The 20,912-nt window shown below is 39.3% G+C and overlaps 2 protein-coding genes and 1 pseudogene across 7 annotated transcripts in view; 1 reads left to right on the plus strand and 2 right to left on the minus strand.

The window, feature by feature from the left end:
• PPID (peptidylprolyl isomerase D) lies at window positions 1–13,773 on the plus strand. Of its 2 annotated transcripts, XM_084769692.1 has the most exons (10): window positions 1–210; window positions 1,411–1,551; window positions 4,435–4,541; window positions 6,947–7,135; window positions 8,266–8,388; window positions 8,539–8,645; window positions 11,639–11,780; window positions 12,703–12,789; window positions 12,874–12,916; window positions 13,527–13,773. In XM_084769692.1, the coding sequence occupies exons 1-10, from the start codon at window positions 126–128 to the stop codon at window positions 13,613–13,615; spliced, it is 1,113 nt and encodes a 370-aa protein (XP_084625818.1). In that variant the 5' UTR covers window positions 1–125; the 3' UTR covers window positions 13,616–13,773. The 2 variants fall into 2 exon arrangements, with proteins under 2 accessions (XP_084625818.1, XP_084625819.1); XM_084769693.1 differs by lacking the exons at window positions 1–210; window positions 1,411–1,551; window positions 4,435–4,541 and adding an exon at window positions 4,873–5,409.
• LOC311590572 (large ribosomal subunit protein uL22-like) lies at window positions 1,558–3,424 on the minus strand (annotated as a pseudogene). The gene has a single exon. The product of its transcript is annotated as a large ribosomal subunit protein uL22-like (transcript).
• Window positions 12,984–20,912, minus strand: part of ETFDH (electron transfer flavoprotein dehydrogenase) — a 24,732-nt gene continuing 16,803 nt past the window's right edge. For all 4 annotated transcript variants that reach the window (XM_084769689.1, XM_084769688.1, XM_084769690.1 and 1 more), the window contains 4 exons: window positions 18,538–18,706; window positions 16,159–16,341; window positions 15,453–15,674; window positions 12,984–14,639 (listed from right to left, as the gene is read on the minus strand). In XM_084769689.1, coding sequence (XP_084625815.1) covers window positions 14,476–14,639; window positions 15,453–15,674; window positions 16,159–16,341; window positions 18,538–18,706 — 738 coding nt within the window. In that variant the 3' untranslated portion in view covers window positions 12,984–14,475. The remainder of the gene's footprint in view (window positions 14,640–15,452; window positions 15,675–16,158; window positions 16,342–18,537; window positions 18,707–20,912) is intronic.

Consider the following 20,912-nt stretch of genomic DNA (forward strand, 5'->3'; position numbering starts at 1 on the left):
GCAGGAAGTGGCTCTTTTCGCGTGTCGCCAGCTTATTGCGTAGAGGCACGGTAGCGTTTGAGACCCTCTTGCGCACGAGGTCCCCCCCCCCCACGCGTCCCGCTCTCCAGCGTCTGCAAGAGAAGATGTCGCATCCATCTCCCGCAGCCAAGCCCTCCAACCCCAAGAACCCACGAGTCTTCTTTGACGTGGACATCGGCGGGGAGCGAGGTGAGCGGCGCGAACGGCTCAGCCACTCCCGCGCTTGGGGCCACCATGCTGCGGTTCGGCCTGGCCTGCCGGCCGTTCGGCGGCTCGGCGGAGCCTGGGATCGGGAGGGAGATAGCAGTCTGGATCCCATACCGTCCACGAGTACAGACTGAACCCACTCCCTGGTAGGCGATGGCCGTGGTTCCTCCGGAAGTATCTGGAAATTTCTACTTCACAATTCCACAATCTTTTTATTTGGTCGCGCTTCCTGCAACCTTTGTACCGCCAGTTACTATAAAATAAAACGATTTGATGAGTGTGATGTTCGCGGTGCTCGCTGGGCTCTAGTTACTCCTTGTGCTTCTTGCACACGAAATACATCGGGAGTACCATGTCATTTGCAAATTAAAGAGACTTACTTGCTTAGTGCTTTTTCCTCATTACTGATTGTAGTAGCAGTTTAGGGAGGCGATCATTTGTGTTGTTTTGGCATCATGGCTGTATGTTGCCTAGGAATCAGAGCTAAGAAGCCCTAAGCCAGTGGCTCTCAACTGGTGGGTGTTGAACGACCCTTTTACAGGGTAGCTTATCCTGCGAATTAGATATTTACATAGATATTTACGATAAATAACAGTAGCAAAATTACAATTATGATGAGGAACTGTATTAAAGGGTCTCAGCATTAAGGTTGAGAACCACTCTCCCAAGCCTTGTGAACTGGGTGGGGAACATGTTTTGTAACTAAATTGGGCTTGTTCTAAAACATGTCACAGAGTTGCTAGCCAGATCTTCTGGGATGGGAACACACACACACAGACACACACACACACTCTCTCTCTCTCTCACTTTGTTTTGGTACCTAGGTGTTATTGTTACTGTCTTTTGTGTTGTTGAAAAGGGAATAGTTTCAGAGGCTGCAGTAGGCAGTTTCCATACAGCACAGAAAATAGCTAATGTATAGAAAACAGTCCAACATGACCTTTAGGTACCAGGGGCTGGGGAGATGCCAGTCAAAGGATGCATAATTTCATTTAAAGAGGTAAGCTCAAAGGATGTGTTTATACAACGTTGTGACCTTAGTTATAACACATGCTGTTAAGAGAACCAAGAGACTCAGCGAGTGATGTGTTAGTCACTGGTTAGGTATATGAGTTATCTCCTTTTTGTTTAGCCACTTAGTTACTTTGCACACTGAAAGGATTTCTTTCTCTTTTCCTTCAGTTGGCCGAATTGTTTTAGAATTGTTTGCAGATATTGTTCCCAAAACTGCGGAAAATTTTCGTGCACTGTGTACAGGAGAAAAAGGCACTGGATCCACAACTGGGAAACCTCTCCATTTTAAAGGATGCCCTTTCCACAGAAGTATGTATATAGACTTTAACTCTGTTCGAATATCTTGATACAGATACCAGTCCTACTCCTAGGAACTGAAGAACTCGGAGTTGGGTGAAAGGCTTCACAACTGAATTTCTTGAAGGCTACTTGGACACAGCGATAGCTCAGTGTCATAAAGGCTCCTCCATGAGCAGTGGGATTGACTGGGAGCAACTGAAGTTTATCTGCCAAGAAATGGGCCACCCTGCCCCCACCAGTCTTCTGCCTCTCCTCTCCAAACCAGTTCACTGGGAAAGAAAAACCATGCTAGATAAATAAGCTGAACTTAGGTCACTTGACAGCCTGGGCAGAATTGTTTTGAGAAATATTTGACATTTGACATCTTGGACCCCTAGTAATATGTGATTAAACTATCATTTCACACAGATTATTTGAACAGCAGTCTTTAGGTTCAGTAGTCTTAAGTTCAGGAGCCACATGCCTGCCTTGATTAATTTTTGCATCTAGTAAAAGTCTTAAGTAAGCACTCAGTAAATATTTACGAATAAATAAATTAACAGTATCAGTAATTTTCCTGTATTGCAGGGGACTGAGTCTAGGGTATTACTCTACCTTGATTTGCACAATTTTCTTAAAAATATTATTAAGAAAAATGAGCCAGGTGGTGGTGGCACATATCTTTAATCCCAGCATTTGGGAGGCAGAAGCAGGTGGCTCTCTGAGTTTGAGGCCAGCCTGGTCTACAAAGCAAGTTCTAGGAGAGCCAGGACTGTTAAACAGAAAATGCTGTTTCGAAGGGGGGAAGAAAAAAAAAAGAAAAATGAACATTGATTTTTAAATGTTTTAAACTTGGTTTACTTTTGTATTTAATAAGATCTAAAAGTACACTAACTGAGGAGACTGAGGCAGACAGATGTCTGAGTCCAAGGCAGCCTGGTTTACAGAGTGAGTTGTAGGGCTGCCACGGTTCACAGACAAAACCCTGGGTGGCGGGAGGGGTAAGGGAGGGACAAACCAAAACCCAAAAACTATGCTAACAAAATGTATCTAGGAACCAGTTAACGTGGGGAGAGTTAAGTACTTAACTGCTCTGAGAGGACCCAAGTTGGGTTCCGAGCATCCATGTTTATGGACTTATAACCTCTTGTGACTATAGGTCCAGAGAATCCAACAACTGGTGTCTGCAGGCACTGCACATACATGACACATTTCTGTAGACTTACTCATATACATAAATAATGCTAAAAAGAAATAAAATAGTTAATATAGTAGATTTTGCATTCCTTATAAAAGTTAGCTATTTTTTATTTATTTATTTTACTTTTATCTGCATTTGTTTTATGCTGAGTTCTCATGCCATCAGTTTTTCTTCTGGGATATCTTTTTTCTTCCGTGCCACCTCCTTTTCTGTCTTTGGAACAATCTGCTCCTTTTTGGTGAGGATCATGTCGCTGTGGCAGCGGGAGCTCATGCACTGGTTAATCTGGCTGTGGGCTCTGTAAGTTCGTCAGTGCATCTTAGGTGCCTTGTTCACCTGGATGTGTTCAATGACCAGGGAATCTACATCTAAACCCTTAAGTTCATTCAGTATTCTTCTCTGCATTTTTAAACATGTACAGCAAAAGCTCGGCACACTTTATGGGCCACCAACCCTGAGTCCAGCCCCACTGTTTGGCCTGGGTGCCCCTCCCCTCCCTACTGTCACACCTCTGGAATGGCACACAATGCTTCTTTAAGGTGACATCTTTCAGATACTTGGTGGCTTTTCGTATATGCACACCCTTATGGCCTTGGCAGTTTTCTGGGTGCTCTTAAAGTGAACACGAAATTTTGAATCTCTTGAGTTGCATGATTTTGTAGGGTTTTCTGGGTCAAGAGAGTAGCAAACCACCTTCACAGGTCACCTCTGGCCCCTTACAGGAAGAATGGTTTAGCTATTCTTAAAAAGCAGATGGCTAGAGTTGGGAACTTGGCACTTGGGAATGAAATCATGAGGCTGATGATTAGGCCTACACTGTTTTTATAAATGTAATTGATACAAAACATCTACTCTTTATTTAGTCTTGAATTTTGGAACAAGTTTAGGCAGAGAATACTTTTATGACTTATATAAATAAATATTAAAATGTTTTTGGAGTGTGGGATTCTGCTTGGACTCTTTGGACAGAATTATCACAGGCTTTTCTGCATTTTTGTTGCTAGGAGAAATGTAAATTCTGTAACTCTTAGGAGGGGGAGCGAGATCAAGGAGGCTGTATGTGGACACCTCCCAACTTTACGTTTCTTTTTCTCTTTATTACTGCAGTGCAGCCAAATGCTGAGTCCCATGACCCTATGGTTCTCTGAACATGGGGTGGGTGGTTTTGGAAGCCTTTGAAAGGTGATTTCAAACTATTGTCAATAAATATACAAAAATCTCTGGCATGCATTCCTAGCATATGTGAGCCTCCAGCTTCAGTCCTCTTTGTGCTCAACACTATTAGGGACATTTAATGTTTATTTAGTAGGCATTACTGAGTAAGGGAGTACATATTTTTAGGGAATAAAACGATATTTAAGACATTCATTGTTGGAAGCGGCAAGAGTATTACATGTGATAAAACAGAAGTAGAGTTAGCATAGTTGATGGAACCTAGGTCTACTTTCTGTGTTTTGGTGACACAGGGAGGTACCTTTGAATTTGTTTAAAGAATAATTTTTTGAGAGTTGGTGGGGAGTCATTAGTAAAAATTATGTTGGAGTTGGGTTGCGAGAAGTCTTCTGAGTAGATTCGATGGGATTGAGGGCAGGGAAGAGGCAGGTGCACTGTGGAAGTTGTGCTTAGGAAGTTGTCTTTATTACTCACTCATTAGTTGGTCCTGCAGAGATCACCTCTTTTAGTTACTAATATCATATTCCTTTTCTTGGCAGTTATTAAGAAATTTATGATCCAGGGCGGAGACTTCTCAAATCAGAATGGAACAGGTGGAGAAAGTATTTACGGTGAAAAGTTTGAAGATGAAAATTTTCATTATAAGGTAAAGAAAAAAATACTGGTTTTGTTAATGTAAAGATTATGTATTTGAAATATACTTGGATTAAGACACCAAAAACATATCTTTGAATGTGGCCAGATTGCTGTCCTCCCTCCCCTCTTCCTGGCTTTTTATGCCAGACAAGCCCTCCATCACTCAGAGATTCTTACTCCCATTGTCTTTTTTGAGACTGGGTCTTTCCTGGTTGCTCAGGTTAGCCTTAAATTCACTGTAGCTGAGAACTCCCAATCCTTTTTACTTATCCTCCTTAGGAGCTGAGATTATATACCTGTGTCCATAGGCCTGGTATGGATTATACATTTGTTATAAAAGTAACTATTTATAATCAAGCTTTCCTAAGGGTGTGTGGTGCAGGACATGAGCTCAAGGTTGTGTGCATGCTAGGCAAGTTCTCCTACATGAGCACATCCGTGTTCAGTATGAATTTTTAATATGGAAAAGATTTATCCAGCAACAGATTTGTTTTTTGAGACAGGGTTTTGCTGTGTAATCCAGGGTAGTCTGGAATTTACTATCCTCCTGCATTTTCCTCCTGAGTGCTGAATGACAATAAAACATTATCATACCTGGCCAGTATGATAGTTTGGCAAGAATCCTGTTCTTATTTCACTATAGTCAGTTTATATATGCTTCAGTTAGGCCAGTGAGTTTTTAAGCTCCCATATGGCAAAGTTGATCCCAGGAAAAATGTTGTCATTATTGTAAGGATGGTAACTTGTGCATCTTTATCCTTGAATTTGAAGAACAACAAAACCATCGCTAATATCCAGGATGTCAGGGGATTTCCCACCTAGCGGATATGGTTAATGTTCGGGGTGTATTGCACCATTCCCGTTATAAGAACAGACATGTAAGTACAAAAGTAAAGTGATGTCTTTGGAAATGAGGAATATAGGCAAGGTAATTACAGTGACTTGGAAAGAGAATTTTTATTGCTCAGCTCTGTCACTGCTACACCAGAAAGCTTATAAAAAAAAAAAATTAGAGGATATTTAAAATATTACCTCAGAGTCAAGATTAAAATACAAGGGGCCATGGAGGATAATAATATAATTTAACACATATAAATGCAAAGTTGATTGAAAATATTTGTATGGCTTTGATACAAGTTGAGTGTCCCTTATATGAAATGCTCTGGGCGAGAAATATTTCAGACTTACTTGGATTTTGATATATTTGCAGAGATTTTATAGATTGAGCATCCTTTATCTGAAACCTGAAAGTTGTTGCTCCAAAGTGTCAGATTTTGTAACATGTCTGACATTGGTTTTCAGATGAGGACTGAACAACCTTCAGGTGGAACTATCCATATAGACCAAGCTGGCCTAGAGTTTACAGAGACCACCAATCTCTGCCTTCCGAGTGCTGGGATTAAAAACATGTGGGACTGTACCACGGATAGAAAGACTTAGATAGTTCAAGTTAGTAGGAGAGACAATGAGGAGGCTTGAACACTTAAGCTACGCAAACTTCAGGTGGCTAAAATTTTGCTAGACTGAGTCTAAAATACAGATTTCAATGAAAACGATGACAGCAATTGCAGAAAGGCAGTGGAAGGCCACGGCAAGGAAGCTTACCGTGTAGTGAATAGTTAAAGGAAAGCACCAAATAAAGCTATCAGAGGCAGAACTGAGAATTTTTCTGACCACTGCATTGATTAAAAGGAAGGAGACAAAAGGAAAAGAAGACTTGGCTGTAGCTTTTGTGCAAAGTCAGTGACCTTGAAAGCTGAATGGGATGTAGATAGGATAAATGACTTAGGTGGGAAAAGTAACCTGAGAGTTACGCGGTATGCACACAGGAAGCCTGAACTGTGCAAAGTAGAAAAGCAAAGAAACTGCCTTGCACTTGAACAGACTGATCGCAAGATGTTCTTTCACAATCTCTGAGTCATTAGTTTACCTGAATGAAAGCCATAAAAGTGGAGCTACTTTTCAAATTAGGGACGTACTTATCTGAATAATTTGTCTAAATTCAATACTACATTACCATTTTTAGTTTGGTAAAAAGAAAGACTTAAAATCTGGGCCTATTTCTGATTGTGGAAAGACTGTACAGGGGTTCAAAGAAAAATTGTAACCATCACAAAAAGAACAAAGTAAGTGATTAGATGTCCTTTGTGTGGCACCTTCATCTTTAAGATTGAAATGTAAGCATCTCTTACAGATAGCCAGTTTAGAAATAACCTGTCTCTTGTTAAATTGACACTTAAAAAGTTTGTTCTTAAAGTAAAATCAGAGCAAAAGGTACTTAAGTATAAATGAAGTTGATATAAAAGAGTAAAGTTTGGTAGTACATCCCATTGATTCTAGGTAAAGAGTCAATAAAAGGAAGTTCATAGTAGGCCTCTAACTTTGTTTTTCTTTTAATGATTTTTGTCTCTGCAGCATGATCGAGAGGGTTTGCTGAGCATGGCAAATGCAGGCCCCAATACAAATGGTTCTCAGTTCTTTATCACAACAGTTCCAACTCCTCATTTGGATGGGAAACATGTGGTATTTGGTCAAGTAATTAAAGGACTAGGTGTGGCAAGGATGCTTGAAAATGTAGAAGTGAATGGTGAAAAACCTGCCAAAGTAAGTAAAAAGTTACAGTGAAATAAACATACCAGCATAGTTACCTTGTCAAGGAAATAGAAGTTACAGGGTCAGAGGATTGTTTCCTGGAAAAGTAGGAAAGCCATTAGGATATTCTTGCTATAGGAGTCTGGATTGGCCACCTGGCTTTGAAACTTTTTTCTAAAACAATGGCTAAGAAGTCCTTGAATTGTCTAGTAGTCCTTCTGTCATACTAAGGAGTAATTCCTTAGGATTAACCACTTTGCCCAACAAAGAGATTTTAGTACTTACTTGAGCTTCAGTGTGATCTAACAAAGTGGTCTTAATTGGATTGCCTAAGTCTTTCTGTACCCTCAGACTTTAGTACGCACTAGGAAGAAGATAGAGTACACTGCTAATTTAAATGGGAGTTTGGCATGGATCTTGTTACTTTTCTTGATCTGTTTTTACACCCTGTATAAATTGCTTAATTGTTTCAGGTTATATTCTAAATGCCCATAAAGCAAAGTGACTATGAGAGACCCATTAAGGAACAGTGTCCAAGGATTAGAAACCCAGTTACTCAGAAAGAAAGAAAGAAAGAAAGAAAGAAAGAAAGAAAGAAAGAAAGAAAGAAAGAAAGAAAGAAAGAAAGAAAGAAAGAAAGAAAGAAAGAAAGAAAGAAAGAAAGAAAGAAAGAAAGAAAGAAAGAAAGAAAGAAAGAAAGAAAGAAAGAAAGAAAGAAAGAAAGAAAGAAAGAAAGAAAGAAAGAAAGAAAGAAAAAAAAAAAAAAAAAAAAAAAAAAAAGAAAAGAAAAACCAAGTTACTCATAGGAGTATGCTGACTAATGATACATAACAGAAAGACTGTATCCCCTGAAACAGTTTTGTACAGGGTAAGACAGTTCTCAACTCATCCTGTTCATAGCACTCCCTAACAGTAAACTACTGTGAATAATGATATTGTCATATTGGTATGTACAGTAAACTACTGTGAATAATGATATTGTTATGTTGGTATGTACATAAAGGGAAATTGCTGTAATTAGAGCAGGTAGATAGATCCCTGATAAAGTCTGTGACAGTAATGTCTGTAACTTTGAGCTATTCAGCCTTTAAACGTAGACAGTAAGATCTCAAATGTTCACTTCAGTTTAATATTTTTTACAGCTGTGTGTTATTGCAGAATGCGGAGAATTGAAAGATGGGGATGATTGGGGAATATTCCCCAAAGATGGCTCTGGTGATAGTCATCCTGATTTCCCCGAGGATGCAGATATAGATTTAAAAGATGTGAGTACTTTCAGATGAATAAACTTGAATTATGGAAGTGAACTAAAATATTTAGTACTAAAAGCACGGTTAGCCTGTCATAATGATAGAACCTTAGTGTTAAATCACATTATTTACTAACACCCAATATATTTGTATCCTTTTATACAGGTAGATAAAATGTTATTAATAGCTGAAGACTTAAAAAACATTGGAAATACTTTTTTCAAGTCTCAGAACTGGGAGATGGCTATTAAAAAATATGCAAAAGTTTTAAGGTAATAAAGCATTTTAAATAAGTTACATTTTAGAGTGTGTAAACAGAATTATGAACTAAACTCAGAATCACTCATATTTAGCAAGCTGTTTGTATAATAAATAGCTGTATTGAAAAATTAACATTTCTTACCAACTGTGGTGGCAGAGACCTTTAATCCCAGCACTGGGGAGGCAGAGGCAATGGCAGGTAGATCTTTTGAGTTGGAGGAGGCTAGCCAGGTCTGTAGAGCTAGCTTCAGACAGCCCCAGGGCTACACCAACAAACCAGCCCTGCCTCAGAACAACAACAAGAGAGTTAATTTTTGTTGTTTTGTTGTTGTTGTCCTGACTTTGAAAAATTTCAAAATCCAGAAAAGTTGAAATGGAACTTGACTATCTTTTAACCCTTTACTGGTTTTTAACTTTTTTTTTCCCAAAAGGTATTTGTAGATACCTATTTACTCCTAGGTTTATCAGCATTTAATGTACTGGAGAAAGAGCAAAGTCAAGCTAAATCACTTATCTCAGTAAGATAGCACCCTCTCAATAGGTAACATTGGCAATATCAAATATGCAGCCTGTTTTAATTTTTTCCCACCCCTTTTCCTTTCCTAGTTCAGAGTGTAAACTTAAGATGCTGTAATGCTCTTTTCTTTTTCTTTTCTGATCCCTACTCCTCTCACCCCCATAGGGTTTTACTGTGTAGCTCTGGCTGGCCTAGAACTTGCTATGCAGACAAGCCTGGTTTCAGACCAACAGATCTGCCTTATTTTGTGTGTAGTGCCTCATGACCCAAAATCCCAGGCCAACTGGGACATTAACCATGTGCCATCATGCCTGGCCCCTCTGTTGTCTGCCTTTTCTGTTGGTTTGTTTTATTGACTCATTTAGAAGATTTACAATTTGTGTAAGAACCACAGCATATGCGTAAGTGCCACAGCATATGAGGAGAGATCAGAGGACAACCCAGGGGGAGTTAGTCCTGGGATCCAATTCTAGTTGTCTGTCTTATCTTTACTTATTTAGGCATACTTTGGCTATGCAAATAAAAAAGTTTTTTTTGTGTGTGTGTGTGTGTGTGTGTGTGTGTGTGTGTATACATCTGTGGAGGCCAGAGTTTACCTTTGGGTGTCATCCTCAGGGACGTTGTCTACCTCCTTTGAGACGTCTCTCACTGGCTTGGAGCTTGCCAATTAGGCTAGGCTGGTTGGGCAGTAAGCCTCAAGGATCCTCCAGTTTTCAGCCCTTAGTGCTGCACCACTCTGTCCAGCATTTGTATATGAGTTTGGAGTGGTGGCGTCATCGTCCAACTCAGGTCCTCTTGCTTGCAGTGCTTGCAGTATCAAGCACTTTACCAACCGAGCTGTCTTCCTCATCCTTCATGTGTACCTTGGTGGTGTCCTAGTCAGTTAGTTTGTCTTATACATAATTGTTTCTTTAGAATAAAGAGCTTAAATATTTTGGAAAGAGATGTAGGTGATGTTGTGTATTTCCAAAGATAAAAGAGCCTGAGCTGGAGAGATGGCTCAGAGGTTAAGAGCACTGGTTGCTCTTCCAAAGATCCTGAGTTCAATTCCCAGCAATCACATGGTGGCTCATAACCATCTAGAATGAGATCTGGTGCCCTCTTCTGGCAGGTAGGCACACATGCAGGCAAAGCATGGTATGCATAGTAAATAAATCTTTAAAAAGAAAAAAAAAAGATAAAACACTCCGATAATACATGTCTGTTTATTCTGTTTTGTATTTGGGCACGTGGCTAAGCATGTCAGATAAGCGTGGTATTCTGATGCGCCCTTTGTAATAGTACATTTCCCCTTTGTGGATAGAAAATAGGTGAAGCTGTGAGATTACGTGAAGGTGCAGTCTTCTCACAGTGGTGACCTTCTCACTGAAGCACCTTTGTGAAATTACTACATAGACTATTGTAGAGCTGTGGTTCTTGAATTTTAACATTCAGTTTGAAAATGGCAATTCTCTGTAAGAGCCAGCCCCTCACTAAATCATAGTTAATCTGTGGGTGTTTAAAACTCAGCTTATTTTTTTTTATCATGTAAATTTATGTATGTGTAGGTACACCAAGAGGCCACAGGACAACGCGTGGGAGACTGTTCTCTTCCACCATGTGGATTGCCATTGGCCAAACTCAGATCATCAGTTTTGGCAGCAAGTGCTTTTACCTACTGAAACATTGTTTGTAGACTTTTGACAAGTTCCTCCCCTCTTTTTGAGGTACTGGGCTTCCCAGGGCCCTGGCATATTCGATGAGCACTCCAAGCTACAGCCGCAGCTTCATTTTGACATGCTGTATCAGTACCTTAGCACTTGCTCTTACAACAACTTTGCTTTTGTATTTGGAACAAGCAGTTTCTCTGAGTTGATTACCTTTTGGAGAAAGGAAGCTTCAGAAACTAAGTTCTAGGGACCAGATTGTTGACTCAATTTCTAGGATCTTTTCAGGAAACAGTTAATACTACATGGCTGGCAAAATAGCTTGGGGAGTAAAAACACTCAGTAAACAAACCTGTGGACTTTCCTGAAATCCACAGTAAAAGGAAATAACTGACTCCCAAAGTTGTCCTTTGACCTCTACACACACACCATGGTATACTTGGCACCCATACTCAAACACACAAAATAGTATTTTGAAAAACCAACATTACATAGTTCTTTGGCTCTTCCCATTGAAATCAATCATCCTAATATAGGAATACTGGTTCTAAACATATTAGAAAGTATATAATTCAAACCTGAGTTGTACATAATTAGATATAGGAGCTAATGTTACTTGTTAATTTTGGGGGATAGGTGATGTAAAAAATACCCTCTAGAGAAATAGGGCCAGGAGTATAGTACAATAGCAGGAAGGTATACCTAGCGGGCTCTGGGTTTAATTTCTTCCATCTGAAGAAAAAGCAACAACAAAAAATTGTGATCATCATTTATTAGATAACCTTTAATACCAGGCACAATGTTGAAACAGTGTTGTTACTTATGTTAATATGTTTTTTAGGTATGTGGATAGTTCAAAGGCTGTTATTGAGAAAGCAGATACATCCAGACTGCAGCCTATAGCTTTAAGTTGTGTGCTGAACATTGGTGCTTGTAAATTGAAGATGTCAGATTGGCAGGGGGCAATTGACAGTTGTTTGGAGGTAAGTCTGTGTGATGTTGAACCTTTAGAAGGAGTGGGATTTAGGCTTATCAAGTTGAAAAAGGCAATAGTCCTTAGTGGATTTTAGTTGCCTAGGACATAATGAGGTTTGACTAAATGTGACTTCTGTCATTTTGTCTCTAAATAGTTTGCATTGTCAGTTCTTTCTTACACTCCATTAGTTTTGCTTTTGATACTGTTACCTAATATGTGTACCGAGTCTTTGCTTTTATTTCTCAAAGCATGTTTACTTACTCATTTGTATTTATGAGCTAGACATACATGAACACAAAACAGGAACGATTGAGAATAGAGTTGAGTCTGGTGACTCACACCTATATTCCCAGCACTGTGAAGGTAGAGGTAGGAAGCTTAGAAAGTCACAGCCTACATGAGAGACCCTGTCTTAAAAGGAAGACTAAACTAAGGCACATGTGTAGGTGTGCTTTCTCTTTTGCCTGTGTGCAGGGTTTTCTGCTTGCTTTGCAGCTGAGATATATACGAAGCCCAGTCTTGGCTTTATTCAACCAGGGTCTCATTATTTACTTTTGGCTGACCTCAAACTACGCCATCCTGCCTGGCCTTTCAAGTGCTGGGATCAGGCATGTTACCATGATGCTGGGTTTGGTATATTTTCATTTTATACTTAGTTTTGTGTCCATGCCATGTTGCATGTGCAAGGGTCAGAAGACGGCATCTGTGGGGTCGGTTCTCTCCTTCCACCTTTATGTTGCTTCCAGATTGAGCCTAGGTTGCAGTGCTGAGCACAGAACTCTGGAGACTGATAAAGAAACCTGTCCTTCTTTCCACATCCACTCAGCACCCTCTTCTGTGCTGGGTGGACTGGTGCTCTAGCTCTAGTGAGTTGGAGCCAGGTGATAACAGGTACTTTTAAATATACTGATTTTATAACTTTTTCATAGGCTCTTGAAATGGACCCATCAAATACCAAAGCACTATACCGCAAAGCGCAAGGATGGCAAGGATTAAAAGAATATGATCAAGCATTGGTAAATTTTGTTCTCATTGTTTTATAATAGTTACCTTAAAAGTATTAATGTCTAATGTTTCTTAAATTCTCTCCTCCATTAAAGGCTGATCTTAAGAAGGCGCAGGAGATAACCCCGGGGGATAAAGGTAAATTGGCAGATTTTGTAATGAAGCTTCATTTTGTTCTTCAAAAATGAATCCCCATGAGCCAATGTACACTTAACCTTGACAGATATTTATTTGTTCAGATATTGCAGAGTGCCTCTTAACTGGGCGAGGCACTGATTATATAGTAAATAGACAAGCATTCAAGGTCCCTGCCCTATGCAGAGCTTACACTCTAATTCTGCTCAAGAATGTTCTAGCTTTTTAATATGCCTTTATAATACAGCTTCTGCGACACTTTGTGTTGAGATGCAGGTTCTGTTACACCATTGCTAGTCAAAAGGTCAACATAAGAAAGTATCCATTGTAATTTTAAAGTTTGGGGCATTGGTTCTCTAAGCCCAATGTGGCTGAGACCAAATATTCTATATATTGGGTCTGTTGGAGAGTAGCTATGATAGAAAGAAACTTTCCCTGAGGTAAAGCAGATGAAGAGTGACACTAGGTCTAACTATTGATAAGAAGTACACCTGTGCCAGGGGAGAGGTTAAGTATCACCACTACATTTTGTCAATTTTTTTTTTACTTATTTTTTTCTCCCTAGTTTTTTAAAGATGCTTTGAAAATTAATTGTTTGCTCTTTTCCCCTCAGCTATCCAGGCAGAAATGCTTAAAGTCAAGCAAATGATAAAGGCACAGAAAGACAAAGAGAAGGCAGTGTATGCAAAAATGTTTGCTTAAAAAGGATTCAACTTCACCTAAATATTATACGTTGATTATAGAAAGGATAATGTAAGTTACTGTCTGATCCTTTGGTGTTTCCCTTGAGTTTTTGTCATCATTGTTTACACAGAAGTGCTGACACAGATGTCTTCTTTAATAAAGTGTTACAAAATACAGTGACTGTCATTAAAAAAAATTCCGTCTACATTTTCACTGCGAATGGTATCTGGCCAATGTTTAAGTTCTAAATTTAAGTCTCACTAAGTTTTAGGATTTGTGGACCATCTAGCCCAGTAGTTCTCACCTTGTGGGTCTATTGGAAACAGATTATTTACGTTATAGTTCATAACAGCAAAACTACAGTTATAAAATAGCAACAAAAAATAATTTTATAGTTGGAAGTCACCGCAACATGAGGAACTGCACTAAAGGGTCACAGCATTTGGAAGATTGAGAGCCGCTGTTACAATAACATGTATAACCTGTGGGCATAGCTATATTTCAATAAAACTGTTAAGTGTTGAGTTCTGGATGTCCTTTCCTGGTCTAGAATGCACATTTGTTTCTATATTTGAAGAATTTAAGTTTTGCAAGACAAGTGTATATTTAGAAGCCCAATACTACAAGTTTCTGTTGGTCTTGGAAGGACTTGAGAGGTAAGTAGATGATGCTCTATCATTTATTTATAAAGTTTTATTTATGAGAAATATTTCATGATTTTATGGGACAACTTTAGATATAAAGTTTTTTACTTCAATAATGTTTGAAGGACACTTGTTCAGAAGTTATCTAAACATTTAAGAAGTCAGTTTGGCATACGTTTACAGTTTTATAGAAACTGGCTATCAAGTGTGCCAGTAAATGAAGGCACTTGTGTCTTACATGCCATTGTAAGCAGGTCCTCCTCCACCTTCTGGCACCACCCAGTTAATATTCTGACTTGGATCTTTGATATCACATGTTTTACAATGCACACAGTTCTGCGCATTTATCTGTAATCGAAATCCATCACCTTGTTCCAAAGGAACAAATTCATAAACTCCTGTAAAATAAAAAAAAATATATATGCAAATAATGCAAAATACAAATATATGCAACAAAAAGGCAAACAATTCTGAGTGGAAATTAAATCTTAGAACTATGAAAACCTTTGAGGCTTTCATGTTTACCCCAAGAGAGATCTGATCTTGGCGTATGTTGCTGCTATTAGTATAAACTAAACATGCAGTAGAAGTTGAACAGTAGTGTCTGGGTTAGTCTAACAAGAATTTAGCAAATTAGCTCCAGTCCTTCCTTCTGAAAGTTTACAGTACACTGTAACTTTAAGAAAAGTCAAGACAGGTTCTTACTGTGAATAGTTTTATTTACCTTCGAATCTCACTTGCGTATGCAGTAATTTTCAAGTATCTGAGTACTCTTTCACCACATTATTTATATCTTCTCATTTTAATGTGAACGCTCTTAGCACTTAAGGGGTGCAGTGCTTCAATGAATTTTAAGTTTAGTCTGTCAGTCATTGAATTCAGTATGGCCATAATGTGTATACATGTGCATACAAACCATTTTGGAAACAGCCTTTTAAAAGACCCAAGAACAAGTATTTGTTTTCTATAGTCCTTTTGTCTGAGGGTAGACATGAAAGCTGTTTGGAGTTATCCAAACTAGGCTTAACTGAAATCTTTACTATTTTTTTCATTGCTACACAGGACATTCAGGAAATGAGCTTCATTAAGGATGCTGAACATAAAAGTTTGGTTTACTGTTCTGCTTTTGTCTTTTTTTTTTTTTAATGATCTTTACAATGGAAAGGGAACATCTTAAACTGGAAACTGTTAATGAGGAAATCGTTACTGACCTGCAGGGCAGAATCGCTGCTCAGGCCCATCATATAGTGACAGATTTCTGTTAACAGGTATGCTGTCATCCTTCAAGGTTAAATGTGCTGGTTGATCGTGTTCATGATTGGTACCACTCAAAGCCACAGACGATAAGAGGTCAAAACTGATTTGTCCATCAGGTTTTGGATACTCAATCGGTGTACAATCCTTGGCTGGTTTGAGCCGATCAGAGTCTGAGCCTTAAGCAAGTTTGAGGAAGATGTTTAATAAAGTAACACAATATTCCAGTACTTATCTTTGTGTGTGTGTTGGTGGTGATTTGGGAGACCAGGACCCATGCATGCTAATAGTCTTTTACCATTGAACTTCACCCTCAGTCCCTCTATACAGTCTGGTTATGTAGTCCACACTGCTTTGAACTTAGCTGTCTTCTTGCCTTTACCTCCCTATGCTTGGTCTGTATCAAAATGCTTCCTACATAGAAAACCAAGCAGAACTGTATTTACCATGTCTCTGACAAGTAAGTTTAAAATGCTAAGAGGGTAGAGATGGAGCTTAGTGAGAGTGCTCGCTAGCATGCAGCCGTGTGGGCTGAGGTGCCCCTAACATTACTAAAACACTACAGCAAGGTTATAGTCTCTACTAATAAGCATACTCCACACATACATTTTCCCCACACACAGGTACTTAGGTTAACAGTGGCATTAAGTATGTATGGATTACCTTTATGTTTTAGAGTCCATGGCTCCATTCCTCTAAATATCCAGTAAAATATTCCAGTGTAAATCATCCCTCCATACACTCCCAGGATCCCATGGCAGGATGGCCTGATATTCCTAACAGCATGTAGCTCTTTCCATACCCAAGACTTCTTCAGATTGTCCTCATACTCAGTTACATGGAGTCCTTTTATAAAAAATAAATATTAAGTGAAACAGATGGTGAATCTTAGTTTTTAAAAACATGGTCATATGGACCTATGCAGAATCACATAAAAGCTGGCATCTTCAATAAGAAAAGTAGGTTGTGTGTGTGTGTGTGTGTGTGTGTGTGTGTGTGTGTGTGTGTGTGTGTGTGTGTGTGTGTGTGCGCGCGCATGTAGGCATCTGATCTGTGTGGCTTTGGGTGGCACTAGGGCTTTGTGCCTGGTAGACAAGCACACTATGCCTGGCTTTAACAATTGATTCTTAACTGGCTGCACAAACTACAAAGTGATGATACTCTTTAGTTAATAGTTTTCTGTTAAAAATTTCAAGGGATTTTGGGCATCAGTGTCCCTGCAATAGGACATGAAGACCAAATAAATAATACGTGGGATGTCATAAACTTGCAACATGCATCAAGGTGGCAGCCTATAGAATGGGAAAAGATCTTTGCTAACTATACACCTGATAGAGGCTTGGTATGTAGAATACATAAAGAACTAAAAGGGATAGAAGTAGTGAGCTGGTACTATATATGTGGTACAGCTACAATTATGGCCGATGGCTCCATGAGGGACAGTATTTGGTGAAAAGAGAACATTCTACCTATCTTGCGTTCCATCTTGTCCATCCTGCCTTTTCTAAAGTATCTATCTTCTTGGCAGTTTTCTTCTTACCAAGCCATGTGCTAGACTTTGATTCTTAGATAATTGAAGGTATAACCAAGTTGCACTTACTTTTTTTTTTTTTTTTTTAAATGCTAGGCACCAATCAAACCTAGGGTCTTGTTCATGCTAGGCAATACCTTAACCATTGAGCCATACCCCAAGCCCCTGAGTTGCTAATTTTTAGTAGAGGAACATTGGTATCTATGCTTCTGAAGACAGGGCGTGTTTATGAAATATCTGTTGAGTTGCTACTATATGCCAAGTGTTTAGAACTGAAAATGAACAGTCTTTGGTGGAGTTTTTGTCCAGGTGGCAGGAGACAGTAGATAAATTAAGCCAAATATAGTGTGTCAGATGATGGCATATGATAGTAGTTCAGGGTAAGAGGCTACATACATCTCAATTAGTGTGATTTAGAGAGGCTATCTGAATAGAGACAAAGACCACGAGATGACAGCATGCGTGCCAGGTTGAGGAACTGGACACCAGTGGCTACAATGAAGTCAACAGCTGGGGAATATTCCTTAGGGGTAGAGTCTTAGGTTCAATCCCCAGTACTGGCATGAAGAAAGGGTGGAAGGGAGAAGAAAGAAACCAAAAACATGCAACTATGGTGTTGAGGTTCCATTGGTAATAATTATGTTTCTTGGGAGGTTTCTTTTGATAACTGTAAGGTGGTACAGCCAGTGAAAGTACTTGCCAAGCAAGTGTAATGGCCTGAATTCAATTCCTGGGCACACATAAATGTGTAAGAGAACTGACTTCCAAGGTTTTCTGATACTGAGCTAGAAAGACAACAAGTACAGTTAGGAGCATTTAGTACTCATCCAAAAGACCCACGTTTGGTTCCCAGCACTCATCAGGCGAGTCATAACTCCCAGCTCCAGGAGGATCTGACTCCTTTGGCCCCTACAAGAACTGGCACTCATGTGCATATACCTACACACACAAGTAAACAATGATAGTGAAAAAAAAGTTTTGAACATTGTCTGACCTCCATTTGTGCACTGTGGCTCATGCATGTCTGACCCCTACACATTACTCATGCACACAAACAATAATAATAGTAAAAAATGAAATCAACAGGAAGACTGAATAAGACTTGCTATTCATTGAATAGCTATGGTTGGCCTGGAACTCAGAAATCTGCCTGTCTCTCCTTTGATTAAAGGCGTGTGCCACCATGCCCAGCTAGATGGCCTTATTACATTAATGGTTTACTGTGATGGTAGTGACTGTTTCTGCCACAGCAGAGTTGTGATTATGCTTACAGTGTTTACTAAGGATATGCAGCTGGCTTTGCCATTTTCAATGCTGCTGTTTCTAGTCTATGGATACTTGGGAACTTGTGTGACACCTTTCTGAGTCATTCTGTATATGCAATGCAGATGTAGTAGCATTACATCTAAAACAGGGTATTACTGGTATATATACTTTGGATGTGAATAAAATGACAGTTTTAAATTTCCTGACCGTATTATTATTTCTTTCATATAGTAGGAGTTACTCACCTGTTGTATTTGATTGGAGATTTTCACTAGTTAGTTGATTAAAAATTGATTCTGCTGCCAAGCTTCCACTTTTCATTGCTGTGTGGGTACCTTTGATCTTGGGAACATTCATAAAACCAGGACTACAACCAATTAGTAAGCCACCGGGAAAAGTGAGTTTTGGTATAGACTGAAAAGATTCAGAATACATTTGTCAGCTCAAATGAAGCACTCCAAACTTAAAGCTGTAGGGAAAATAGTAAACACATGAAAAGGAATGCAACAAGGAAAGGGAACACAGAGAGGGCAGTTCAGGATTAGGAGTGTGGCCATTTTCTGTTTTTTTCCCCCTTTCCCTATCCTTTGCCTGACCTCTATGGGACAGAATTACCAAAACTATATTTAAAATATCATGCTTTTATATGTGTGTGTCTGTGGTATATTTACAACTATCTCTAAATTTGGGTGACAAATTGTAACTTTATGTGTGTTTTAGGAAAAGATTCCATATATGTAGTGGTTCTAATGCATTACAATGGCTAGGTGCTACTCTTAAACAAGTTTTATTAAGAAAACAACTTTTATTTCTGATAAAACAACCAATGTAATGAAGGTATTGATATATATTGTCTAAGGAGTAGACATATGCACCGGGCGGTGGTGGCGCATGCCTTTAATCCCAGCACTCGGGAGGCAGAGGCAGGCAGATCTCTTTGAGTTTGAGACCAGCCTGGTCTACAAATCAAGTCCAGGACAGCCAAGACTACACAGAAACCCTGTCTCAAAAAGACCAAAAAAAAAAAAAAAAAAAAAGTAGATATATGCTGTAAAGACTGCATGGGAACACATACCAATGCTTACTTAATTTGCAGCTTTTCTTCTCTAAGGGCTTTCTAAACTCAGCTATAGACAGCCTTTGTTGAGAGGATGGTAGAGTGGTAAAAGTTTGATGATGCGGATTGAGACTCAAAAAACTTGCCATCAGTTGCAAAAGAGACATGGAAAGGCCACAGATCCCACCAGTAGTAGAATTCTAAAGCAAAGTGCAAGACCGGAGGAGGGCAGAAGGAATCAGAAGGATCATACCCAGGTGGCTGAGATGGTTCAGTGGGTAAGGCTTCCTACCAATGCTTGATGACTTCAGTTTTAATCCTTAGAATCCACGTGGTGGAAGGAGAAAAACATCTCCCACAAGTTGTCCTCTGACCTCATGGGTGTACAAACATGTACTCACACACATATTTGAGTGACCTTGTTTAGAATGCCAGTATGACTTCCCTTAAGTTTGTGAATTACTGTTATAGTAAGAATGTCTGCAGAACTTTAGTGCCCCCATGTTACTTTCCTAATAGAGTCAAGAAAACCAAACTCAATTTCTAAAATAGTCTGAGAATCTAGAGGCAGCAATGACCATGCTTTAAGCATGATCCTGAAGGTGAGAGAAGCTGTCCCAGATTGTTTGGTTTAACCTTTACAGCTGGTTTTCAGATTGTCTCACTTGTCTGATACTACTAACAGCTTTAATCATGGCCACTTAGGTCTTATTCATTGCTTAATACATACTCAAATATATCAACTATATTTCAAAATATGTATTTTGAAAGTATACTAACACAGAATAACCAATGGTAGATCCTAACAGGCTAACTGGAAGACCTAGCTGGGCTAAGTCATTTTTGATATATCTTTTTAGTTTCCTAGTATATGTAAAGGAATAAAGAGAAATAGCATGAATTATACATTTTTTGTTTTCTAGTAAAATAATGTGGGGAATGGTCATTTTAAGACCCCCCTGAGCTCAGGTATCCACAGCAACCCTCGCTTATGCAAATACCCATGCCCCCGTGCCTATAAAAACCCTGTGAAATTTTTCTATAAACAAGGTTTGATCAGAATCCAGCCTTGCCTCCTGTTTCTCATGTCTCCTGTCCTCACTCCTGCACCCCTTCCCAGGTTCCTGTTTGAAAACCCCACGGGCCAGGGCAAAATAAAAGGCCCATGAATATATCTCTAGTAATATATATATTGGTCTCACTATGAACTCTTGTCTGGCATAGAACTCAAGAAATCCACCTTCCTCTGCCAACCAAGTGCTGAGGTTAAAGGCGTGCACCACCACACCCAATGAAATCAGTACATTCTTTTTTATTTTTTTTCTTTTATGTATATGAGTGCTTTACTGTATGTCTGTGTACCATTTGTGGGCCTGGTATGTGAGGAGGTCAGAAGAGGGTGGAAGATGCCCTGAACCTGGAGTTGTGGAAATTGTGAGCTGTTATGTGGGTGCTCGGAATTGAACCTGGGTCCTCTGTAGAACAAATGCTCTTAACCACTGGGCCATCAATCTAGCTTTCAATATATTGAACCTTCTGGTGTAAGTTACTGTGTTTATGCAT

The sequence above is a fragment of the Acomys minous genome (assembly GCF_964271855.1).
Source record: "Acomys minous genome assembly, chromosome: 19".
Taxonomy (NCBI): Eukaryota; Metazoa; Chordata; class Mammalia; order Rodentia; family Muridae; genus Acomys; species Acomys minous.